General features: G+C 36.9%; 4 protein-coding genes and 1 long non-coding RNA gene across 10 annotated transcripts in view; 2 read left to right on the top strand and 3 right to left on the bottom strand.

Annotated features, from left to right (window-relative positions):
• Positions 1 to 20: 20 nt before the first annotated feature.
• LOC123880957 lies at positions 21 to 25,092 on the bottom strand. 2 transcript variants are annotated; one of them, XM_045929403.1, is made up of 6 exons: positions 25,086 to 25,092; positions 24,629 to 24,630; positions 11,063 to 11,075; positions 9,824 to 9,826; positions 1,909 to 1,943; positions 21 to 1,440 (listed from the first exon to the last, which is right to left on the bottom strand). In XM_045929403.1, the coding sequence occupies exons 5-6, from the start codon at positions 1,920 to 1,922 to the stop codon at positions 897 to 899; spliced, it is 558 nt and encodes a 185-aa protein (XP_045785359.1). In that variant the 5' UTR covers positions 1,923 to 1,943; positions 9,824 to 9,826; positions 11,063 to 11,075; positions 24,629 to 24,630; positions 25,086 to 25,092; the 3' UTR covers positions 21 to 896. The 2 variants fall into 2 exon arrangements, with proteins under 2 accessions (XP_045785359.1, XP_045785358.1); XM_045929402.1 differs by lacking the exons at positions 9,824 to 9,826; positions 11,063 to 11,075; positions 24,629 to 24,630; positions 25,086 to 25,092 and having other exon boundaries at positions 1,909 to 2,433.
• LOC123880945 lies at positions 2,672 to 5,538 on the top strand. The gene is made up of 2 exons (XM_045929387.1): positions 2,672 to 2,971; positions 3,304 to 5,538. Exons 1-2 carry the CDS (start codon positions 2,788 to 2,790, stop codon positions 4,464 to 4,466), a joined length of 1,347 nt encoding a protein of 448 aa, XP_045785343.1. The 5' UTR covers positions 2,672 to 2,787; the 3' UTR covers positions 4,467 to 5,538.
• On the bottom strand, positions 4,506 to 6,847 carry LOC123880944. Its single transcript, XM_045929386.1, has 4 exons — positions 6,617 to 6,847; positions 6,292 to 6,453; positions 6,055 to 6,152; positions 4,506 to 5,659 (listed from the first exon to the last, which is right to left on the bottom strand). The coding sequence occupies exons 1-4, from the start codon at positions 6,706 to 6,708 to the stop codon at positions 4,506 to 4,508; spliced, it is 1,506 nt and encodes a 501-aa protein (XP_045785342.1). The 5' UTR covers positions 6,709 to 6,847.
• The window catches only part of LOC123880934 (calcium-transporting ATPase sarcoplasmic/endoplasmic reticulum type), a 41,710-nt gene continuing 23,213 nt past the window's right edge, over positions 8,226 to 26,722 (bottom strand). For 3 of the 5 annotated variants that reach the window (XM_045929358.1, XM_045929359.1, XM_045929360.1), the window contains exons 3-12: positions 18,066 to 18,083; positions 17,388 to 17,470; positions 17,201 to 17,305; positions 15,528 to 17,113; positions 15,267 to 15,456; positions 14,110 to 14,257; positions 13,513 to 13,771; positions 13,043 to 13,187; positions 12,695 to 12,904; positions 9,532 to 12,277 (exon numbers count right to left, since the gene is read on the bottom strand). In XM_045929358.1, the coding sequence (XP_045785314.1) occupies positions 12,065 to 12,277; positions 12,695 to 12,904; positions 13,043 to 13,187; positions 13,513 to 13,771; positions 14,110 to 14,257; positions 15,267 to 15,456; positions 15,528 to 17,113; positions 17,201 to 17,305; positions 17,388 to 17,470; positions 18,066 to 18,083 (2,957 nt within the window). In that variant the 3' untranslated portion in view covers positions 9,532 to 12,064. Of the gene's footprint in view, positions 8,737 to 8,776; positions 8,953 to 9,531; positions 12,278 to 12,694; positions 12,905 to 13,042; positions 13,188 to 13,512; positions 13,772 to 14,109; positions 14,258 to 15,266; positions 15,457 to 15,527; positions 17,114 to 17,200; positions 17,306 to 17,387; positions 17,471 to 18,065; positions 18,084 to 26,722 lie in introns of those variants that run through there. The other 2 variants (XM_045929361.1, XM_045929362.1) reach the window with 2 other exon arrangements.
• Positions 19,262 to 20,934, top strand: LOC123880967. Its single transcript, XR_006799384.1, has 2 exons — positions 19,262 to 19,334; positions 20,841 to 20,934. It is a non-coding gene; the product is annotated as an uncharacterized LOC123880967 (long non-coding RNA).

Genomic DNA, 26,722 nt, shown 5'->3' with positions numbered 1-26,722 from the left:
ACAAAAATAAAAGAAAGATATAAATATAAGAGTTTATTAAATTTTTTATCAAAGTTGTTTATACAAAATGTCTGTCCTATTCATTGCTAATATACATTGTATAACTGAATTGTAGCATGAAGCATATTAAGTTTGGAAGAAACTTGCTGGAATTAAATAGATGTATACTTAGGTATTTAATATTATATAAAAAATTAATACAGTGAAGTTCAGTATGCAAATAAAATAAAATTATTAAAAATTATTAATAGACAAAGTGTAAAACCATCAGAAATGTAACTTGCATAGAAATAATATATTTTTATGGAAACTATTGACAGATGTTAGGATTCAAATGTACATGTTTATTCATAATATGTAACACTATATAGCAATATTCACTGGATTTATTTAAAAAGTTATTTTTAAAATGGAATAAAACACCAAAACTGGCAAAATGAAGTAAAGAACAACTGAAGTGCTTGTCGTTCTTGTGCCCTCATCTTGCCAGCAAATTCAATTTGCCCTATCTTGTTCTCTGCCAACTTTGGCTCTTGTTGAGTATGAAATAAAGTACTTGTAAGCTAATAAAATGTGTTTCCATTTCAGAGACATTTTAATTCTATTGGATTTGTCTATTTTGGCCATAAAGATAAAACTACTAACACAAACCAACCCATTAACAAATACTGGAACATAACAATATTTTATTACTTAAGAGCATCTTAAATGTGCTAGATGGCCAATGTCATATGACGTTTGCTCAAAAGGCCAAACATTAGAATATTAATGATGCTTTTGAAGAGAAGTTGTAATTTCTCCTTACGCTCAAAGATGCACGAGATAGAATAAGAGTTACATTAAAATAATATAATAATGATACTTAACCTAATAACATAGGTAAGCAATAAGCATCACTATGTATCAATGTCATTTTCCTCAATTTTACTCTGAGAGTGCACTACTTCATCTAATTCTAAAGATTCAATAGTTTTCAAAAAAACATTCATTGGTATTTTCTTTCTGTTAAGGAATGATTTGTTACCCAGAAGTTTCTTGATTTTTGCCCGACGTTTCTTTATCTTTTCTTTGGTATAATGGCTGCCTACTTGGAATGTCAACAGTCTTTTTATTTTTCGATTCCCAATAAATGGATCAGAGTCGGAACTACTGAACTTAGGTTCTTCATATATAGTCTCTAAAGTTCGCGTTAGTGTTTTGACTTTTTTATTGCGATATAGTGCCTCAATTTGTTTGGGGTTAGCAGTTTCAGATAAGTTGTGTTTCCTGGGTTTCATACTGACTCTACGATTTGTGGATTTACTGGGCTCAGGGGCCAGTGACTTTCTTTTTCTTAACAAACGCGCACTTGACTCAGGTGCGACATTTTGTGTGCTAGATTCTCCCGTTTCCATGATATCCAAATGAGCCATTTTATGTGGTAGCAGCTCTGTCTCTAATCTGGAAATCAAACATGAAAAATAATGGATGCTTGAAAATAACAGTTTAGAGTAAAAATTCTGGGCCAGAGGTGAATAAATAATGCACAAATCCATCAAAGAACAACTAACACTATGAAAAAAACACTAAAGCTGGCCATACACGATCAACTTTGCAGCATACTTGAAGCGGGGTCCAGTCTACTGATAGCCATACACCTTCAAATGTGCACGACGTCATCACACTGTCAAATTTACTGGAAGCCGCCGCTTCAAGTTCGCTGCAAACATGACGGTAAACTTGATCGTGCATGGCCAGCGTAAGACTATCTATATTCTACTTGATGATGACTTTAGTAACAAAACATGGAAACGAAGAAGTGACATAGCAGTTTAAGAATACCTTTACATGTGAATTCATCACGAGTTAAATAGAGAAATATTTGCAGCCTTTTAAGTTTAACACAGAAAAAAAATTAAAACAACTAACCTGGATACTTCCATGACTGACTTAGCCAAATAATACTTTCATTTGCAACAAACCTAAATATTGTTTAGTTTCCTTGAACGCACGAATGCCGCGAGTATTATTTATTTGTTAAAAGCCGTTGGCCACCAGGCGGCAGGCACCAGTTTAAAGAGACATTTTCTAAAATTGATCACAGTTTGTGTCTTCTACTTTCTACTTGTTCTACTCACAGATAACTATTATATTATACTAGTCTAGGTTTTCTTGTTTGGTGGTCTCCGGATTCCTGGTCTGCGATTTGGTGCTAAATTAATATAATTTAGTCTATGTAAATTCACATCACAGTTATTGGTCTGTGACTTGAGCAAAGGTTGACAGTCCGCTAAGAGTATATATAATTTTGTGGTCAGTCGAAAGGACAAAACAACAAAACTTTCCTTCCTTTTCATGCATTATTTCAATTTATTAGGTAGAATAAATCACTTTCTTCTGAAAATGAAATAGAGATATCGGCAGTGTAACTATTATAAATAAATTATAAAAAAATATTCAATCTACGTCTAGATCGTTGCTATCGGTAATAGGATGCCACTAACCGTGAAATAGATGAGTACTATAACCACTATCGGTAAAATAGCTAAATTCACTACGATGCCACTAGCGGTAAAATAGCGGAATTCACACAACGATAGGTACCTGCCACTAGCGGTACAATAGCTGATTCACTATCATGCCACTAGCGGTAAAATAGATGAATTTAAGTTACGTTGCCACTAAATTGGGGATGCTGACTGCCATTTTATCACGCCAGATGGCGCATCGTCGCCATGGCCATTGAAAACTGTCATATTCATACGTTTAATAACCTTTCACAAAGTAATTTTTTAATTTTCTCAAAATATGCCTCTTTGTGCTGTGCCAGGATGTACTAACTCCGGTGTCCATTTATTTCCGAAAGATCCAAAGTTAAAAAAACAGTGGGAGAAGGTTATACGTCGCAAAAATTTTGTGGCGACTTTGCATAGCAGGTTATGTCGGAATCATTTCCAAGAGTCTGATTATGTAGGAGAGTCAGCTTACACAGGTGAGTTAAAAAGTATCTAATTTCAGTCATTAGTGTAACAGAATCGCAGTTATCATTTGTACCAGTGTGTTCATGGAACTATAAATATTTTACTGTGTTTGAAAGCTGATTTCCAACACACATAATTTGGTTTGAATATTTCCCTAGTTTCTTTTAAAGAATAAACAAACCATGCATCACTAATGTATCACTATGTATCCTGTCACCCTTTATCCACCTATAGTTTTAGGCCTGGTCTAAAAAGCTCTTATTTTTTATCTTACTAGTTATGTTACAATACTAGTTTAGACAAATAATATTGCTGACTTGTTCAATTTATTTTTATTTTTCAGGATATCCTCAAATATGCAGGTATTTAAAAAAGGGGACCATACCAAGCATATTTCCTTGGTCCACCCATGTGTCAACAACGCCTACATCAAGAGCCCGTCGATATTTGGCAAGAAGCAGACGCCAAATTGACTTCGGTCAACCAACTGTGGATGAAAGTATTCCAGAACCCTCTACGAGTACTGAAATAGAAATATCTACAATAATAGAGTCCTCAACAGAAGACATTACTCCAAAAGCAATATCTGTTAGCACTCAGTGTGGTAGTACTTTAGGAATATTATCACTAGAAGCTATGAGAGGCAATAATAAAACTATTCATTTTTATACCGGTCTTGAAAACTATGACAAATTCATGCTGCTCTTAGACACATTAACTCCTATGTGCTATAATTTAAACTATTTGAGAAGTACAGTTATGAATGTTTGTGTTCGTGACCAAATGTTAATAACAATGATGAAACTTAGAAGGTATTTACCAGATTTTGAGTTGGCATTTTTGTTTGGTATTTCAGAAACTAATGTTGCAAACATTTTTATAACATGGATCAATTTTATGTATGAAATATGGAATTTAATTGATATTTGGCCCACTAAAGAATTAGTTGAATACTTTATGCCGGAGGCATTTAAAAGAGGTTTTCCGAGTACAAGAATTATTGTGGACACAACGGAAATACCCATTACAAAGCCTGGTAATCCTATAGCACAGCAAGTGACATTCAGCAATTATAAACACAAAAATACTGTGAAGGCTATGATTGGGGCAACACCTGGTGGTCTAATATCATATATCTCAGAATGTTATGGTGGTTCTGTCAGTGATAGACAGATCATAGAAAGATCTGAGCTGGTTAATCGTTGTGACAGTGGCGACTCTATTATGGCTGATAGAGGTTTCAATGTGCAGGATATATTTGCTACAAAAGACGTTACTATTAATATTCCAACATATTTGAAAGGAAAGACACAAATACCTGGTATTAGAATAGTCCAGGATCGAAAACTAGCAAGCAAACGAGTGCACATAGAACGTATTATTGGGCTAGCCAAAACTTACAAGATTTTAAAAAGTGAATTAAGCCCATACCACGTAGCCTTATCATCAAGAATTTTATTCATTTGTGCTTTTGTATGTAATTTTAGAGAAAATATTATGAAATAAAAGCTGTTTAATCTTATATAAATTTTTTATTAGACATTATTATTCTTTATATAGGAGTTTTTTAATCACAGCAGCTTTAAAGAAGTTGTGATAAAAATAATCAAGTTTTTCTAACATGTACTTAATGAATTCTTCATCATAATCAATGAATATGACTTCTAAACTTTTGAAGGTATAAACCAATAAGTTGCAAAATTTCCTTTTTGTGACATACAATTGCCCTTGTATTTGATAGTAATATATGTTGTTCTTTTTCAAAGAGAGTTTCCCATTTTCATATTGTAGATATGGCACATTTAGTGGACAAACTTCTTTGTTCCGCGAACTATATGGACATTTTACTTCTATTATTGTTTCTGATCCCAGTAAGCCATCAGGGGATGCTCCTAGGTAAGGACGTTCCTTACTCAAAAATAACCCACATTCTGTAATTTCAAGATTAAAAGTGTCCATATATTTTTTCATTGCAATTTTTTCATTTATATTACCATGTGCCATTGCTTTGGTTTTTATTGTAGTTTTATGTAAGATTTGACTGGAATATTTCAATAAACTTTCAGTTTTTAAATGGCACACAGTATGAAAAATGCTGGCTGTTATATGGGTTTTTCTGTAACTATGCCATTTTGGGTTATTGCTTTGTCCTCGAGTCTCCCTTTCTATTTCCAGAATCTTTTGTTCTGATACATTTTGCAATACCATAGATTCTAAAAAACAATCTATAGCACTTTTTTCCAAGTACTCATGGTCCAAACATATGCTTCGTTGGCTGGCTACAGGATATATCTGTTTTATAGGCATTGATGACTGTGGATAATTTAGAATCATGGACTGGAATCTGCATTGAAATGCCTTCTTGTCAAAATCAGGGTTTTGCTTCAAGTATGGCGAGAAGACAGTATTATTTATATCCCTTTTTGATGGGAATCTGGAAGCTCGTAATGGAGTAGCATAATATTTCCTTGATGGCTTATGGAATGTCTGTAGTTGTGACGTAGAAACTTCATGAAGTATTATTATTTTTTGCTGGACAATGTTTTCTGCTGCAAGAAGCACCACAGCAATGTGTTTACAGTGGGCTTCATTGCCTTCATCTGCTGCACATTCACAGTTTGCCTCTTCAGGCATTCCATCGTTATTTAATTTGATGTTAATCTCGTATTGAAGTTGTTTCATGGATGCCTTGCAATAACCTGGAAGTATAGGTATAATAAATTTTAATTATCAAATTAAGGCAAGTACACAAACAAAATCTAAAACCACACTGTCATACCACAATCAATAGTAGTTGCATATTATTTCAGTCATCGCCTTTTATTTTCTTATATCCTACTAATATTAAAAATGCAAAAGTATGTTTGTTTGTTGGTTTATTCATTTGTCCTTCAATCACGCCACAACAGAGCAATGGAATGTGATTTTTTGTATGGGTATAGTTAAGAACCTGAAGAGTGGCTACTTTTTATCCTGGAATATTGTGTGAGGAGTTTCAGTAGTACTTAATCAAAAAACTTATTCCACACAATTTCCAAGGCATCAGCTAGTTAAAATTAAATAGCTAGTCTAGTATAAGTGGAAATAAGCCTACCTTTTAGGTAAGTATCTTGGCCAGATGTTGCTGATCGTAAAACAAGAAGGTATCTCGATTCATACAATTTAACAGCATCGCAGATATTTTTATTGAATCTGAAATAAATACCAATGCATGAGGACTGAATGAGGCTTAGGGTATTACATGATAAATAAAGGAACAGTATTATTATATTAAATGTCTTTTGAAAGAATTATATTATATTATTTGTTATTATAAGCACTAGGTACCTACCTATCAAAGTAACTTTGAATATGATGTTTGGTAATCTTCGGCAATATGGTGGAGCTATTAACGTCTTTGTAAAGTTCTACAGCAGGTACGTCAATTGCTTGGCTTTGAGAAGCTTGCAGGGTTTGGTGACCAAAATTAAAATTTCGATCGTAGGCTTCTAACCTAAAAATTAAAAACATATATTATGTACTAAAGTAACGATCTCAGGACTATACTTAATTTTTTAACATGAATTATTTAAGAATAAAAACATTCAAATCCAAAAAAAAGGTGCTAATTATATAAAAGACCACTAAAAAAAATTAATAATATATATTAGGACTACCTTTCTACAAGTTCCGATTTCTTTCCAGTTATCCTCCCTCCTCGTTTTTTTAATTCGTCTTTCAATTCTTTGAGCTTCCAGGTAGAATACATATCAAGTATTGCGTTGATCGATAGGTTTTAACCACAAAAAACAGCAAAAAATCGATTTGCAAACTGATGTAAACAAAGCAATTACAAAATGACAGCGGCCATCGCGCTTCTAGCGCCCTCTGCGCTCAGCTTTGCGTCAGCATCTTCATTTAGCTGATGATTCACTATCATGCCACTAGCGGTAAAATAAATGAATTTACTCCGCTGCCACTAGCGGTAAAATAGTTGAATTTATTACGCTGCCACTAGCGGTACAATAGCTCATGATTCACTATCATGCCACTAGTGGTAAAATAAATGAATTTACTCCGCTGCCACTAGCGGTACAAGAGCTGATTAACTATGACGCCACTAGCGGTAAAATAGTTGAATTTACTACGCTGCCACTAGCGGTACAGTATTTAAGTACACGTTATTTAGCCAATAGCGGTACTTTAGCGCGAATCACCAAAGTACCGCTAGCGGAATACTAGACGTCTATTGGGCCCATGGGCATCCCATGGGCCCCACGGTTATGGCATGCAAAAAACCAGCAAGCATCGGCCGACAAATACCACAGAGAACTTGATGGTGCCGCCATGGTACCGCCCCACGTTCTTGACAAACCACATACAGTAGATAAGTATCGGCAAACACAGTACCAGCTGTTTGGTATTCGGCTATATATGGTTTATGCAGCCAATCGGATCGATCGACAAGCATTGGCAAGCAAACACAAACACCCGTCCACACGTTGGCAGTGCTTGTTGTTTGTCGTTACTTGTTTGCCATAAAATAAATTAAAAATAAAACTAGTTTGCCACAAGCGTAGGGTCGGGTTGCTTCCATATGATCAACCAGTTCATTTGATCAACAAAGAACTACGATGGACCGATTTTGATGAAGTTGTTTGCCCGTATTCGTTGTCAAACAAATACAATACAAATGAAACTATTAACTTCAAGTTGCTTGTACATAATATATAATTCTTTATAGTTATATACTAATATTATAAAATACGAAATGGCCAGTGTGCTGGCTTTTGTCGGCCCAACAGTTGCACCGATTTTGATAAAAGGTACAGAACTAGCTTACATCCCGGGGAAGGACATAGGCTACTTTTTAGCCCGGAAAATCAAATATTTTCCACGGGATTCCTTAAAGTCCCATCTGTTTAACCGATTTATATGAAATTTGGTACAGAGGTAGCTTGCCGTAAACTGACAGACAACTGATTATCCCGGAAAATCAGTTCCTACGGGATTTTTAAAAGCCTAAATCCACGCGGACGAAGTCGCGGGCATCATCTAAAATTGTTATAGGTAGTAACTAAGTTATTTATCTGTCGTCGCCCCGTGATAATAACACACCTACCCCGTCATGTTGATATTGACACACTCAGTTCGAACTCGTCGAGTTGGACTGATGGAGGGTATCGAACTTCGTGTAGTCATATTATCAGCGTGGGTTGGACACACCACACCAACACGGGAGTTTGTCTTCACCTTAATGCTACGTTAGTCTAAATAAAACATTAGTTGTTTTATAACGATTTATTGTACAAAACAATAATACATTAAAATGTACAGGTATGTTTAAAATCTGGACTCAGTTGGGTCCCAAACTCTGGATAATATCGTATCCTTCCCTTACAGACACCATATTGCTCGTCGAGGCGTCAGCACTAATATAATAATTATCGGCTCTAGATAAGCAAACTAGATAAAGAGAATAAAAATATAACAATAATAAATAATAGCACGCTGTCAACTTAAGTACACATAGTCTATCGCACTGCTTCTGTCGACGGGCACCATGTAGTCTTCAATAGAACAACGCAAGTAAACCAAATGGATTAAACCTCCTAAGATACGTATAGTATATACACATGAACATGACTGTCCTCTGGCGGCGGAGTGGCGTCGCCGCGCGAGGCGGCCGGGGCGGGGAGCCGCGCGCGGCCCGGCACTATCGACACTGAGCGTACGAGCAGAGAAGCGGGTGGGAACTATGTCGTGGATTACCACTTGTCAATGACCACCTCGTTCGCTGCAAAACAACGTCAACGTTAGAGTTAGTGCGGTGCGAGCGAGTGCCGCCGTCCGAACTTACGAGGTCCATGCAGAGATCACAACCGTGAACGTGTCGTACTTTACTAAATGTGTAGTTTCACTGCGGGATCACAACAAACAACGAGTGTTCATGGAATATGCGTGCAGGGGCGCTGCGAGGACTCCGCCGCTTACAACGTCCACGTCGGCTTGGCTGGGGGCAGACAAGTGCGCGTTAGTGCATGCGGGCCCAGGGGCACAGGGGAGGGAAAGTCTTGCAATCGAGAACTATTGGGCACACGACTGATATTTTTATTATTATTAAAAATTGGAATTTATGTTTTATTTTAAAGTAGGTACCTATACATTTTGTATCAATAATAAAATAATACACAAATTAATATTTTTCAAACCAGTCATGTGCCCTTAGATCAATTTTGTTTGATAGTAGATAGAATTTGTTACAAAAACATTTCTCCAAGAAAATTTTGGTTCTGCAATTTTTTTAAAAAGAAAAACCAATTAGTAAAAATTTGTAGTATTGTTTATATTCAAATATAATTTAGATTGATAGCCAATAGCCAATTTTTTATTGAAGCTTGCAAAACTTTTGGTTAGCACAGGAAAATCATACAGACATGTTTGTTAGTAGTGCAACGAGGAACATGTAGACTGTTCTAAGAATGTAGGTATGTCTTGTTATGTGCAGTTTGGATATATTGTTGAAGAGGGTACGTAAAGAGCACTATCGTAATACATTCTAGGGGTGGTATGAGAAGAATAATATGCAACATTTTATTTAATGTAAAATGTGTATATTTTAGTTATTTGTAACAGTTTAGTACATAGTTACTATATAAATAGGAGATGGTATGGGGTTCACAAATTTTTGAGCATGCCCTCAATTGTGCAGTGTGGAATATAACGTAGTTCGTAACTATGGCCTCGTATATTTAGTTTAAGTTTAAAAATCTTCATGTTTCCTTATACATTGAGAGAATAGTATTTTTACATTTGGAAATTTAGTTTCAATCACACAAAATTATTGTACAGTTAAAATTAAAAAAGAAAATATCATGCAATACACTCTCATGCTAGGTTATAGTTAAACAATAATTTTATGGTTACAAAATGTGTGTCCAGATTTAAACAATAAATTTCTGAGTCTACCCACTTAAAAAAAATCTTATCATTACAAATTATTATGCCCCATCAGCACAATGGCCGATATGAAAAAAAAACCAAATCTATAGAATTGGTTACGAAATAATTTCATAATTAAAACTAAAATATTATCACCGAATTACCAAAACCGAAAAAGAATTATATTAAATTATACTCGTATTAGTACATAGTTTGACTATATAGCTTTACATTATTACTTTCATACTATTTAGCTAATTATTTATTTATTCCGTAGACACTGGACATTTAAAGGTAGTGAGTAAATGAGGCATTTCTCATTATAAACTAGAGATGAAACTTCTAAATACAATGCTGTTAGCGCAAGAAGACACATTCATAAATTTGTTAATATTGTTAAAAGCAGAATTCGAAGCTAACTAAGCTAGCTGCGAACCGACCAGACTATATCTGAAGTAGAATCGAAACGCGAGTCGGCCACCGCGCGGCCGACACAAAACAGAAAAGAAACAATTATTAAATAAGATCAGCCGTCGAAAACACGACATCCCTAACGATACACTTACAATAAATTATTTCTAAGCTAACAATGAACATTACAAGATATATTATATAAGTTTCCATATTGTAATATGTCTGCAGTCCAAGAGGACAAGGTACTGAGCTGTGCGAGTTCACTTTACCATATTCCACGGAGCTCTTTCCGTTTTATATACAAAAAAATTTAATATCCAATTCAAAATTCACATCAAATCACTAAAGATTCTGGTAAATTTTAAAAAACATTTCAAAAAATTTGGATCGATCATGTCTCACAGCCACTATAAATAAGTAATAGCGTTAATATTAATCAATACGTGATACAGAAAACGGAAAGTACAACCGAGACTCCCGAAGGGTCGTTATCGTGTAAAGGGAGTTATTGTCTCGCACATGCGAAATGCATACGACACGAGCGCGCGACGTCGCGCCGCTCGTACTAACGCCTAAGGCCAAGTAAGGTAGGCTCAGTAGATTTTACATCACAACAATGTTGGTAGAATTTGTGTTTCGAAACACAATAACGTCAAAGTAAAATAGACTTAAAGACTATTGATTGACAGTCGAAAATTTAGTACCACCGATTTTATTGTATCTTTCTAAGGTTGCTTCCGCTTGGCACGCTAGCTGTATGGACGAACTTGAACTTTAAACCTAGCTGACTAAGGTTCATTTTACTTTAACGTCAAAGTATCTCTACGCTCAAATTCTATAAACGGTGGGGAGATGTAAAATCTTAAATTATACTAAGCTTACGGGATCGAGCAGCGGAGGTAAAAGAAGGCGAATTGTAGATTGGCCGATGAACACCAAACGCTTGCTTGCCTTCGCTGTTGTACAATCAGCGAAGACGAGCGAATCGATAAGGAAGACCGAAAATGTTTGAGTAAAGGAATTTGAGGAAAGGTTATTTATCAATGTCACAAAGTCGATTTTGAGTACCTATCTGTTTAGCGAATTTGTAATGATGAAGTTTTCTATATGAAGTTTACATCAATAGCTCACGAGAAGAATCAAATCAAAATCAAATCAAATCAAATTTCTTTATTAAGAAATAGAGGATATGCTAAATATCACTGAAAAAAATATTGCTGAGAGTAAGTTATTGAAATAAATCAATATACAATACAAAATGTATTGCGCACTAAACGCTCATCATTACAAATTCGTTAAATAGATACCGAAGAATCGACTTTGTTACTCGTGTTACAAACATACTCGGCCTCCCCTACTGTTCGCTGATTGAATAACAGCGAAAGCAAGCGAGCATTCGGTATCCATCGGCGACCCCCACAATGCGCCTTCACTCGCCTCGGCCACTCGGTCAGTACGCGCCATAACATTACACCTAACGTAACGTAACACTACGGGACACGTCGCGGGCCGAAGCGCGCCACAGTTCGCCGAGACGTAGAGTCACTTCGACGGTCACTAGCGTCCTGGTCCCTAGCACCGTGCGCGGGGGATCACTCACACTGTGCTCCGGGATTAGCATTCAAACTGTTAGAGGTACTGTGGTGAGCGCGAGCTCAACGTCCATCCGTTTCCACAGTGCCGCTAGCCGCTGCGACGGGTCGGAGCGGCTAGCGCGGGTGATGGGTATTAGGGGGGTGAACAAACGGGCGAAGGCGGGCGGGACCGGCTTATATGGGTCCGTAGATGATGACGCCGAAGAAGACGGCCCACATGAGCACAATCCATTGCATGCCGTCGAGCCAGTCAAGCAGGGTTCGTTTACCGTCGGAGATCTTGCGCGCGACGAACTTGAGCACCTCGTCCAGCAGCACCACGGGCAGCGAGAACTTCATCACCGTCAGCCACTCCTCCACCGACAGCGGCGTCACTTGGAACACGGCCTGCAACACACGCCACGCCATAAGACACTAGCTCTCCCCAGATCCTCAAAACCAATCACTTCCTAATACGGCCTCACTTTTTATACTACTACGGCAAAGCCAAAAGTAAGGGCTATGATTTTATCAGTCGTAGATTTTAGCGGTTTTAGCAGTTATGTTAAGTAGATAGTAAATCATATAAAACATTATTGGTGTACCTAAATAGAATAAATAATAATCCCCCATGAGAATTCACTAAGTAAGGTCTGACATTTCCCTTTCAAATTAAACCATAATACAATAAAGGGACCTTCCCTAGCCTTTAGCCTTTCCCTTAGCCTTATGGAACAGCAGGATATGGTATCCTCTTTCCGATTACAATCCACAATTTTTGGAGGCCTCAAATGTACTAGGAGCACAGGAACGCAAAGCACTCACCGAGAGGACCTCAATATGTAGAATGACGAAGTGTAGCGTGAAGGAGAGCGCCATGGAGCCGACGAGCCACATGTTGCACCAGGGCGGCATGGATACTAGCGACTGGTTCTCTGACAAGCTGTTCATGGCGTTTAACATCTCAATGGTGACCAGCACGGAGAGCGCCATCGTCATAGGGTGAGGGTCAGTGAAGATTTTGCAGTCGATGCCCTGGAATGTACACAAGAGTTCAGTTAATTCAACATTTTGGAATTAAAAAAGTCGTCGTCAGTTCACAACAGTTAGGCAGTTGCCTAGGTTTGGCGATTTTTTTAGATTATTGTTAAATTTTATAAAATAAGAAGTAACCTTGAAGTCCTCGCCGCCATTGATGCACTGCAAGTGGTGCGTGAGTTGCCAGTACGTCATCTGCGGTCCGAACGGCGAGTACATGAACCACCACGTGGCGGCGCCCACTGTCGCCGCGCCCACGTAACCTCCGATAGCCATATACCTGGACAAAACAATATAGCTCACTTACAGGTAGTAGTTAACAACTTGAGCAAAAAGCGGCGTTTTCATCGCGGAAAGCAAAGGGTCACTTATTCAAAAATCCCGAAGTCCCGCGCGGTAGCAATCCCTTTGTGCAAGGGGATTTGCCGGAGACCCAAAAATCAATATTGCGTATTTGCTGAAGATGTTTGCGAGTCAATGGCATCGATTCTGATGTTTTTCTCCAAACTAACAAATACAGTGGAACAACAAAGTGTAGAAAAAGATCCAGAATTGTTCATGCCATGTAAAGCACAAGGTACAGCACCAGAAGTCAAATATCGTACCTGAAGAACAGCCATCCAGAAATGAGACCTTCGTTAGCCTTGCGGGGTGGTTTGTCCATGATGTCCAAGTCAGGTGGGTTGAAGCCGAGAGCGGTGGCGGGCAGACCGTCAGTGACCAGGTTGACCCATAGCAGCTGTACTGGAATGAGGGCTTCGGGCAGACCCAGGGCGGCAGTCAGGAAGATGGACACGACTTCACCGATGTTGGAGGAGATCAGATAGCGGATGAACTGCTTCATGTTGTTGTAGATGGCACGACCTGGAAACACGAGCTACGACTTTACGAATATGTACTTTTAAGGACGCCATTTTTCGAAATAAAATTAAAGTGAATGACAATTATTATAGTTCATGGATTAGTTTCGGTGAAGTCAGACAATATTTTCATGAAAGGTTAACTATTGGATCCATGTGGTTGCTTGGTTGCGATATCAATCGATTGTGCTGTTATGCAATGTTGACCAAAGTCGCTAACTAGCTGCTTCGAAGTTCCCACGGGATTTTTGAAAACCTAAATCCACGCGGACTAAGTCGCAGGCATCAGCTATTGAGGAATACGACGAAGAAGACCCCATAAAAAGTATCTGGTAAAGTAACCTTCTTCAACGGCGGCAACGATGGATGAGAAGTTGTCGTCGGCGAGCACCATCTCGGCGGCAGACTTGGCGACGGCGGTTCCGGAGCCCATGGCGATACCGATTTCAGCCTTCTTGAGGGCGGGCGCGTCGTTCACACCGTCACCAGTCTGAAATATCACATGGCATTACTCCTTCTCGATGCTTATCTGCTAAACTTAACACTATTCAGCGGAAAATAGCAAATAAATGAACCAGTCCCAAAAAAATTATATTTACAGCAAATAAACTTGTTTCTTTTGTACATATTCAATAGTTGAGTATATACGACAGTTTATATTGTAATTTTTTTTTGAATTTTGCAAGGTGTTTGAGAGTCTTTCTGAAGAGCTGCCTTTCTACCAGAGATTTGCATGAAAATGAAGCGATCCTTTGGTGGGTGCCATATACAGTTACATTTTTATACCTAGGAAGAAAGGCAACGTATTATCTGAATAGACCGTGATGTGAATGGACCATAAAATTTAACAGTAGATCATTTGATCGCTTTAGTAGGAGTATTTCAGAAAGAAATAGGAACATTCAGGTCATACGAATAGGTCTTAAAAAGTTCTATCTAAAACTTGGAACAAATTAGGAATGTAAACATGATTCCAAGCGATGGAAGTTGTGAACGACTGCTAGTTTGTTATGACGTGGTGAACTAAAATGTTTGATGTACTATAGATCTGTTCAGTTTTCAACCATCTCACGCGTTGTTTAATTTGATAAAGCGCCGGAATATTTACAACAACTGCAATGTTTTTTATCATTACGTTTTTTGAGTAAGGATCTATCCTCGCTATTGTTTTTGTATCTATCAATTCGGACAAGATATTTCAGAGTGCTACAGTTTATAAACAGTTCCAACTGACTAACATAAACATTTCAAAACCATTCCCAATAGTACAATTATTGTAAACATCCAATAATGTTCCTTCGCTTATTGTATTTACGAAGATATTGTTTTCAAAGCAATAAATATATATCGCGGGATATTCTATTTTCGAAGTAACTTATATGGGGTCTATATTACCATATAATCTATTACCATTGCTTCAGTCATCACTGACCAAACAGTATATCTCTCGAATCGTTGCAAATGACGGTTGATTATTTTCGCAATATTCGTTTACTTACCATAGCGGAGATTTCGTTCATGCTCTGTAAGTATTCAACAATCTTGGACTTGTGGGCGGGCTCGACGCGCGAGAATAGACGGGCCTTGGCACAGGCGGCGCGTTGCTCGCTCACTGAGAGATCGTCAAACTCGCGACCAGAGTAAGATTTGCCGGTCGTGTCCTCGTCTTCTCCGAACACGCCGATACGCCTGCAAATACGACAACAGTCTTTACATTACACCACAAGGTCCTCGAAGTTGATATTGTAACGATACAGTACCTGCAGATAGCTTCAGCGGTAGCCTTGTTGTCACCGGTGATTACAATGACACGGATGCCGGCAGCGCGGCAACGAACGATGGAGTCGAACACTTCCTTGCGGGGAGGGTCCAACATGCCCACGACACCGACGAACGTAAGGTTGACTTCATAGGTGTAGAATTTGTTGGAGTCGCCGAGGTCCATCTCTTCGGGCTTCATGGGGTTGTCGGCTGTGGCCAGGGCTAAGCAACGTAGGGTATCGCGTCCAGTACCGTATTGGCGAGTGAGCTCCAAGATGCGGTTCTTGAGGGTCGAGTTGAGAGGAACTTTAGCAGTTCCGACACGGGCGTGGCTACAACGCTCCAACACGCCTTCTGGGGCACCCTTAACGAACAGTTTAGGTCCGGTGCCGAGACGCGAGGGCTTGAGGGGTGTACAATAGGTGGACATGGATTTCCTGTCACGGGAAAATTCGAGAGTGAATTCTTTTTTCCATTTAGTCTCAATCTCTTGTCGGACGACGATAGCTGTCGATCGGCGGTCGAGGCCGGTTTTAGGAACGTTGAACGGATTCATCTTCTCGGCGAGAACGATAAGGGCGGTTTCTGTGGCTTCACCGACTTTTTCGAATGCCTGTTTGAACTCGTTGAAGTCAATAGCGGAGTCATTGCACATCACGCAAATGGTACCTAATTCATGGAGGGTGTCGAATTCCGCAGCCTTAACCTTTTGTCCTTTCAAGTACACGTCACCGATAGGCTCGTAAGTGGAACCGGTGATTTCGAATTCGAGGAAGCTGCTGTCACCACCTTCGATCTTTTCAAAGATGAACATACGGGATACAGACATCTGATTGGTGGTCAGCGTGCCAGTCTTGTCGGAGCAAATGACGGAAGTACAACCGAGGGTTTCGACGGAGGGCAGCGACCTGACGATAGCGTTCTTCTTAGCCATTCTTCTGGTACCGAGAGCGAGACAAGTGGTGATGACAGCGGGCAGACCTTCTGGAATGGCAGCGACGGCCAGGGCCACAGCGATCTTGAAGTAGTAGACGGCGCCCTTGATCCAGCTTCCGCCGTGAGCGGGGTCGTTGAAGTGGCCGATGTTGATGGCCCACACGGCGACACAAATGACAGAGATGACCTTCGACAGCTGCTCACCGAATTCGTCGAGTTTCTGTTGCAGGGGTGTCTTAATTTCCTCAGTCTCAGACATCTCAGTACGAATCTTACCAATGGCAGTGTTGAGACCGGTGCCGATGACGATACCGCGGGCTTTGCCAGCAGCGACGTTGGTACCGGAGAAGAGAATGTTCTTCTTGTCCTGGTTCACAGCGCGAGGGTCCGGAATGGCGTCAGTGTGTTTGATCACAGACACGGATTCACCAGTCAGGATAGACTGGTCGATACGGATGGTGGTAGAAAAAATCTTAATAAGGCGGATATCGGCGGGAATCTTGTCTCCGACGGACACCTCGACGATGTCACCGGGCACGATCTCTTTTGCTCGGATTTTCTGTACGCCGGATTTGTCTCCTCTTAGTACTTTACCCATTTCGGGTTCGTATTCTTTTAAAGCTTCTATGGCGGATTCTGCGTTTCTTTCCTATAAAATAACATTATTATAATAATTTCAATACGAATTGCAATTCAAAAAATATGGAGTAAGTATTATTTAATGAGAAAATTTTACCTGCCATACTCCTACCACAGCGTTAGCAATTAGAATTAGTAAAATAACAAAAGGTTCTACGAATGCTGAGAATGCATCTTCATGCTCTTCAAATAAAGCTAATACCTGTAAAGGAGAAACAACGATGTAGTTAATAAAATATTACATATAATATAGGAAAAAAATTATTTTTGAAGACTATACTTACGAAAGAAATAATTGCAGCTAACAGCAAAATCTTCACTAAAAGGTCATCAAACTGTTCCAGTACTAACTGCCATATACTTTTGCCTATGGATAAAAGCGTTCATTAGGCAGATTCAGGGTGGAACAAAAGATATTTGTTGAGTGCGCTTAAAGCTTGTAAGTGTAGTGATCTAAACGCAGAACGAAAACCAGGTCAAGATGCTGACATGTGTAAATTTACCTACATTTAACGGAAATATTAGAACAAGTGAACTAGAACACGTTTAAAACTGACTTCTAGAAATTGCAATAATGTTTTGTAGTTTTTTCTTGAAGATCACAAAGTCCATAATGTAATTCTGTAGGTACATGGTTCTGTAGGTCAATTACTTAAATTTGGCAAGCATAATATTATTATATTATTTTTATATTGTATGCAGAATTATGTGAAAACATATCAGATGTCCATGACATACTTTTCAATCATGTTTTTTTTAAAGAAAAGAGATGTCATCATTTGATTTTATGGACTACAAGTGAGTGTATAATTTTAGAACTTTACATTCATTTAATGTATTAACTTAAAGAAACCACATGTAGCAATTTATGCCTACGGTGATCCATTCGAACAGATAGTGTAATCGTAATTTGTATTTGTGAGTTCAAATGAAGCAGTAACATTAAACCATTTGTTTCTTACCTTCTTCTGTAGGCAGTTCTGAAAACAGAAAAGAACCGTAAGTAGAGTTTTGAATAAAACATCAAAGGGGTAAATTTAACAGACGATAAACCAGTCAGAGCAGGCATGCTATCTATCTCGGCAGTTACGATGGTACATAAATACACGTCGGTACATTGGCTGGATGCTGCGTGCCGTGTAACTTTTGTGAACTATCTATCATCCCATACATGGTTCAATTGTCAACGAAACTATAGCATGGGCAATAGGCATAGAGAAAATCAATTTTCCGCACAAGCTAAGAAACTGAAGCTTAAATTGTATATTTGCAAAGGCAACAATCACAACCCATATTATGAATTCGAAAGTGTTTGTTTGTTGGTTCGTCCTCCCATCTGTCGTGACAGATCTACGTGAATTTTTGCATGGATATATACAAAAGATCAGAAGAGCCATATAGGCTGCTTTTTATTCTGGAAAGTCAAAGAATTCTCACTGGATTTCAAAAAGCCTAAATCCACGCGGATGAAGTCGCGGGCATCAGCTAGTTATTTATGAATTCATAAATGACTAGCTGATGCCCGCGTCAATGTGGCGATACCAACAGATTTAAGATAAGGTAGTGAAAAAATTATCGCCTCTTTAGGATTACATTCTTTTGTCTGTAAATGTAATTGCTCACGTTTATCGTGTTAAGATTACTACTCTTTAGTTTAATTAAGGTAATGACGAAAGATAAATTTACATGGACCAGTCTACCTAGGGTGTTGATCTCTTGATAACAGAAGATAGCAGATTTTTACAATAGGCACGCACGGCTTTGTTCTCTTGCTGTTTTTATTATCATACATTTTATTGTATAACTATTATTTACTATTTTATTGTATAATAAATATTAACATGGAAGTATTTTTTAATAAAATTTTGAAGGATTTCCATAAGAACAGAAACTTATAACTATGTTACCATACCAATCACACTAATATTGTAAAGGCGAAAGTTTGTGTGTATGTTTGTTACTTTTTCACGCAAAAACTACTGGACGGATTTGGCTGAAATTTAGAATGGAGACAGATTATACCCTAAATTAACACATAGGCTAATTTTTAGCCCGGAAAATTAAAGAGTTCCTATGGGATTTTTAAAAAACATTATCCACGCGATTTAAGTCGCGGGCATCAGCTACCCGTAGTAAGAACTAAATTGTTTAGTAAAGTTAAAGGAGATGAACAAAAATTGTATGGACGTGTGCCCCAGAATGTACAGAGATGATATCTGTGCCATTTAATAGTAAAAATCTTCTATTTTAAGAAGAAAAAAGTCGCATGTTATTTTGCAGTCGTGGCTTAAAGTTATGAAGATTTTAAAAAGTTGATTGAGGTTAGGTTATGTTACAGTTATTTTTACGTTTTACATTTTTTTCCATATAGCTTAGCATTTTCATGAACTAAAACTACACACACACACAGCTTGTAATAATAAATAATAATTAGTGGAGCAATCGTGTAGGACTAGGACACTATATTATTATTATAGGTAAACAAAAATAAGTACAGATATTGTATAAGCGAAAGTAAGCGATGACAACACAGGATGACGGAATGTCAAGCAAACGTCATTTTTCAAGCATAGAGACACAGCTTTAACGGCTCTGGGCCCTAGTACTTTTGAGCTTGACTACAGCATAGGACGTAAGACACAGACTAACAATCGCCACATGACAGTGAACATCGAATTTGACCACCGACTAGAAAACAAGAAAATAACCCTTTTTGTGAATATTGTAATGCTACATTATTAATTTTATATTTTACATAATATACGCGTCTATGTATTTATTTTAAAATAAGAGTTGAATGGCAACATTATAATAATAGCTTAAACAATTTTTAAGCTTCTGTGACCTTGTGACATTAAGTTTGTGATAGGCGTAAAAAGACTTCCATCCAGAGCCGTAAAGTAAAAAAAGGGAAATCTTAGACAAAATCGATTTAAATTTTTATTTTTTTCAAATATTTTCAGCGACTGCTTTTATATGTAAATAGTTATTCAAAATTAATGGTATATTTTATCTGAATTTATTATAATATCTTTGTATTTGTACAGCCTGGGGCAAATTTTGTCCATCTCGTTTTAACATTCCCACCAACATAATTTTGCAAGGGTTTAACTGAGAAGCTACTAGTTTTTCGGTACACGACAAAGCTATCATTATTATTCCTAAAACAAATAGTAAGACAGCCCCCAGTTGATTATGTTTATCCTTAGACCAATAAAAAAGGTTTATACCCAAGATTAATTACTCTATATCGGTTAGCTTATAGGTACTACACACACGCCACCGCCATTCAATAAAATAGTTATTTTTGCCCCAACATTAAGACATTCGTGGAAATATGTTGTGTAAACAAACAGCGGTTATTGCATTGCTGTGTATAGCGAACATTCAACATATCGGCAAAGGCGCGCCGACGTTTATGTCTAAATTAACGGTGCTGTGAGTTTGTTTTTGGAATCGAGATGTGATTTCAGTTGAAACGACTTATTCGACTCGAGTATAGTCTATGAATTCTTTTAACAGGGCTCTCTCCGTCACTCGCTTCATACAATCTTTGTTCCAATTTCATTTGAATATTAAGCAACCAAAGTCCATATTTTGCAGACATATTCTAGAAACTAATATCTGTGTCTGTGGTGTTTTAGATTTTTCTAAAAATATGTAGTTTTAAAATTACAGGGGCTCAAAGATTTGTATGTAAAGGAGATGAACAAAAATTGTATGGACGTGTGCCCCAGAATGTACAGAGATGATATCTGTGCCATTTAATAGTAAAAATCTTCTATTTTAAGAAGAAAAAAGTCGCATGTTATTTTGCAGTCGTGGCTTAAAGTTATGAAGATTTTAAAAAGTTGATTGAGGTTAGGTTATGTTACAGTTATTTTTACGTTTTACATTTTTTTCCATATAGCTTAGCATTTTCATGAACTAAAACTACACACACACACAGCTTGTAATAATAAATAATAATTAGTGGAGCAATCGTGTAGGACTAGGACACTATATTATTATTATAGGTAAACAAAAATAAGTACAGATATTGTATAAGCGAAAGTAAGCGATGACAACACAGGATGACGGAATGTCAAGCAAACGTCATTTTTCAAGCATAGAGACACAGCTTTAACGGCTCTGGGCCCTAGTACTTTTGAGCTTGACTACAGCATAGGACGTAAGACACAGACTAACAATCGCCACATGACAGTGAACATCGAATTTGACCACCGACTAGAAAACAAGAAAATAACCCTTTTTGTGAATATTGTAATGCTACATTATTAATTTTATATTTTACATAATATACGCGTCTATGTATTTATTTTAAAATAAGAGTTGAATGGCAACATTATAATAATAGCTCAAACAATTTTTAAGCTTCTGTGACCTTGTGACATTAAGTTTGTGATAGGCGTAAAAAGACTTCCATCCAGAGCCGTAAAGTAAAAAAAGGGAAATCTTAGACAAAATCGATTTAAATTTTTATTTTTTTCAAATATTTTCAGCGACTGCTTTTATATGTAAATAGTTATTCAAAATTAATGGTATATTTTATCTGAATTTATTATAATATCTTTGTATTTGTACAGCCTGGGGCAAATTTTGTCCATCTCGTTTTTAAGACCGCGTAACTTTGAAACCGAATATTTTAACAGAAATCTGGAAAACCACAGACCCCTCTTAAATACTTGTATAGTTAGTTTGAAGGGATTTTAAAACAGTGAATTTTTATAGAATCAACAAATTCGTTAGTAAGATTTGTGCCTCATATTATTCATTTTGGACTGTATCTATTTGAAATACTTTTCTTTTCATCATGATTGTGTAATATTTTTTTTTCAGGAGAATACTTTTAATAGATTTTTAAACTTGGGTAAAGACAAGTTTAAAATTGATCGTGCAGTTTTATTACAAAAGATTACTTCATTCCCACAAACGACTTTCGTTCTCTTGAGACGGAGCGCAGGAGTCACGAGCCTATACGATTTCTAGTTTGCACTTTGTCTATCATGTAGGTCGCCGATTTTCTTGTAACTAAGAATATTTGATCTTACAAAAATTATAGAGTTTTCATCGATTTCGCTTTTCCCTCGAAGGGCCCTTTGCCTTTATTCTAATACCCAATATTTGCCGCTTTACCCGAAGCGTTGTAACTTGTACCTCATTAGTTTAGTTTCGTTCTCTCAGCATGTGGTAAGTCAATCATTGTGACTATTTGCGTACCCGGTCCGGCCGCCAGCGACACCGAGTCTAATGTAAGCAATTAGTCAACGTATCAATAACGCCTTGTCAGCATCTGCGTACATTTGCGGCTTAGAAGTATCCATGACTTCCCGTTGCGGCGATTTTAATGAACCTCGCTTCCTAGTGACCATCTACATAATTATAGTATACCGAGAACGTGACATGACTGTTAATGGCTTCAAAATACTTGGGAGCGTTTTTAAAGTAGGTATCCAATCCGATATTTAGAGGTAGCGCATGCATACAAATTGTAGTTGTACAACTATTTATTTATTTATTTAAACAACTTTATTGTTCTGGGGGCACGGTAGTGCCCCCGGCCAAGTCGAGCTAGAGGCACACCGTACCATCCTTTTCTCGAACCCATTCGTGTCACTTTCGACCCCCCTGTAACTTCGTTGCAGATAAAGCTAGAAGTCTGAATTTTCAGTGACCAAGAGGACTTAGGAAAACCAGGTATATGCCCAAATTACATTTAATTTGAACCAGTAGTTTATGAACTATTACAAGTCAAAGTTCCTTGATTCTGTAAGTGACACACTCACCGATCATCAAAATTCTAAGGTACTTCTAGCAGACCTACAAGTTTCAAATTTTGCACACAGTTAGTGTTTAGAGTATAAAGCAAGGAAAAATTTAAAAATGCCTGAATTTCAGTCCCGTTTTCAAGATATACTTATTTTTACTTATTACTGCATAAGTAACTTTGTAAACCTATATAAAAAGATTGTAAACTTGCGTGATTACAAAGTTACATTTGCAGTGAATTTCGAATAACTTAAGCGCCTATTTTTAGGCGATAATACTTGAAAATAGACAATAATGAACCCTATTACAAAGTAATAAAAAGGTATATTTGAAAATAGGCAATAATGAACCCTATTACATCGTAATAATATGGTGTATTTGAAAATAGAAAATAATAATGGACCCCTTTACAGAGCAGGTAGGCAGTGGGAGTAGGTATGTCATATTTGAAATAGACAATAATGAACCTTATTACATAGTACTAATATGGTACAGAATATGGTATATTTACTTCGAAAGCAACTTATACGCTACAATAGAAATATACAATAGAAAGCTCGAGTCGGAGTCGCACACAAAGGGTTCCATACCATCGCACAAAATTGAAAATTATGTACTTTTTAAATAGGTATTTTGGTTTAAAAAAACAAAAGAGACGCTTTAAAAATATCACATTTCGTGTATAGAGGCCCCCTTTATTTATTTTATTTTCATTATTTACTGTTATAGCGGCAATATAAATACACAATCTTTCAAAATTTCAATTATCTACCTTCTATATTTCATGAGATACAGCCCACTGACAGACAGACGGACAGACGGACGGCGGGGGCTTAGTAATAGGGATCCTGTTGGCACTCGATGGATTCGGTCTTCGGAAAAAAAGCTTGTTTCTTTTCAATGAATGCTATGCATTGTTTTTTGCAGACTCAGTCGTTTAGAGTTATTTGTTAATTTTGCCAGATGTGGTATGTCAGTAGGGTTGACAGTTGCCACCTATTAAATATATATTCTTTTCTTAAATATCACCCGATTTACATTAATTGTAAACAGATCTTGTATGAGGATACAAAATATTGAGGCGGAAAACTCACGTTAATAGTAAACTAGAGCAGTTAAAAAGTGAACTTACAAAAATACGATGTATTGTGGTTATTCGGCAGATGGTAGCTTATTAAAATTTTCATTTTAAAAACCTGTTCAATAGTTCCAGAGATTACGTCCTACAAAAAACTTTCAAACTTTACGTCTTTACATAGATATAAATTTATTTTAGTATAGATTTATTTGTTTAAGTAAAAAATTTAAAAAAATATAAGTGAAATTAGGCAAAAAAAAAAATATTGCTCTCATACGTTACGTTTGCCCGAAATAAGGTAACATACTTTATTATTAAGTATGGTTAACAGCCCTAAACGTCGAGGTCCATTCATGGGTTGTGTCTGATGAACATTTGGTACTCATAAAATATAATTCAATTGTTAGTTAGTAGTATCAAGTTTTAAGTAAAATAGACGAGTTCGAGAACTCTACGAAAGAGTTGTATTATTTTCCCGGATTGTGGTGTTATCTTCTTATAATATAATACTGTAGTAAAATAATTGTGAAATTAATATCAAAAAGTTCGCGTAGCGATGTTTTATTATTTTGGTGTAAATTTTAAACTTTGTCATTCTCTATGTATGGGAATATTGAGTCGTCTTACGATATTAGGCGTACTATAGTCGAGTATGTGGTAGTGCACTGGGATGGATACAACTTTATACTTGTGACGAGCGTGGGGACCCTTACATCGACGCTGATCTGTACTCGGCGGCAATGTTGAAAACTACCACCTACTATACGGTTCCGTATCTGAACTAAAAAGGATGGTTACCTATCTACAAAAAGAAATGAGATCCCATCAAAAACATAACATGTACAAAAATCCAAGTCTCGCAACCTACCTAGTTCTTCTACCGCAAAAAGTTTTGAGATCTAACATAAAACCAAGTCAGTTAATTTATTCAGTATCTATAATCCCACCAAAAACATTTCATGTAAAAAGGTAGCCAAGACTCACAAGTTCATAATGTTTTCACTGTTAAAAAGTTATGAGATCTCTAGTAGAGCCAAGCCCCTAGCTGAGCTTAGATTTGTGCTGGCCATGGGACCTATCCCAAGTCCAAAGTAATATAGCTCTTAAATGTTCTTGACTATATCACATTTATAACAATAAATAACAAATCACTCTACTTACAAGCTCTGATTCTACAAACCCTACATCTTGGTAAAAAAAGGACGGCTTGGCCGTTTAATGTTCGTAAAACTATTCGACAATTACTAATTTGTATTGTACTTCGTGATGGTCGCAGAAGCTATTCCGGGCTTAAATGTCATTTCAGTTAAAAAATCCACGAACTGTAAACGGCCAAGCCGTACTTTTTTTACCAAGATATAGGGTTTGTAGAATCAGAGCTTGTAAGTAGAGTGATTTGTTATTTATTGTTATAAATTTGATACAGTCAAGAACATTTAAGAGCTATATTACTTTGGACTTGGGATAGGTCCCATGGCCAGCACAAATCTAAGCTCAGCTAGGGGCTTGGCTCTACTAGAGATCTCATAACTTTTTAACAGTGAAAACATTATGAACTTGTGAGTCTTGGCTACCTTTTTACATGAAATGTTTTTGGTGGGATTATAGATACTGAATAAATTAACTGACTTGGTTTTATGTTAGATCTCAAAACTTTTTGCGGTAGAAGAACTAGGTAGGTTGCGAGACTTGGATTTTTGTACATGTTATGTTTTTGATGGGTAACAATTTATTTAGTTGTACGATATAGGCCTTCATGCAATTCTGTAATTTTGTGATTAATTAGAAAATTCCAACCAAATTTCAGAATATATTTATTAAATAAAAGAAATAATATTAGGACTGAATCAGGACAAATCCTGAGATACAATAATAATTCTGTACCAGTGGAAATCGTATTTTCATATTTATGAAATTCTTAAACTACGTACCTACACGACACATGCAATGTAACAGCATATTATGACGTCAATACTCAGTAGTAGGTAAGTAAAATGTTGGCCACGTCAGTCGCATGTTGAACTTGTGCAATAAATCTCGAATTTATTACGCAGAACTTAATTTTTTACGCTTTATACCTACATGTAAAATCTGGAATTTGCACTAAATAATTTATCTTTTTATAAGCTTTGTAAAGGACTTTCGTCATAACATTTTATAGGTGAAGATCGTACAGGCACAATATTATATAATTTGGCACTCAATCAAAAACCGAGGCAAAGCAAAATTAGCATAAAGTTGTTTAATTTTAACACAGCGAAGAGAACTATTTTGGATCATTTTAAAAAGATAAAGTGTATATTTTTGAAAAATGTGGGAAATTATAAAAGAATCTGTGTTGCAGTAATATTAATGAGTACTGTTGCTGAATTATAAATTATAACACTTAATATTAATATAGAGGACTTTGTAAATGTAAATTAGATAAATGTATGACATACGAAGTTCTGAACAAGCGTAAAGTTTGAATTTCCTGTTGTGATCATCAGTCGGTCAATGTCAGTAAAACGTTACTGGAGCCAAAACGTTATATAACCGTTTACCTAAATAGATTCTCAAATTCATTCTTTACGTTTGTTCCTCCTTTATTGAAAGTGCATTTCAAGAGCAACTGTTTTTTTTTTAAATATATTAAAGGGAAAACTGACTGACTGATTTATCAACGCACAGCTCAAACTACTGGACGGATCGGGTTGAAAGTTGCCATGCAGATAGCTATTATGACGTAGACATCTACTAAGAAAGGATTTTTGAAAATTCAACCCCTAAGTG

The sequence above is a fragment of the Maniola jurtina genome, chromosome 3 (genome assembly GCF_905333055.1).
Source record: "Maniola jurtina chromosome 3, ilManJurt1.1, whole genome shotgun sequence".
Lineage (NCBI taxonomy): Eukaryota > Metazoa > Arthropoda > Insecta > Lepidoptera > Nymphalidae > Maniola > Maniola jurtina.
Note: the sequence above shows the minus strand (reverse complement) of the source record. Positions and strands in the feature narration are given on the sequence as shown.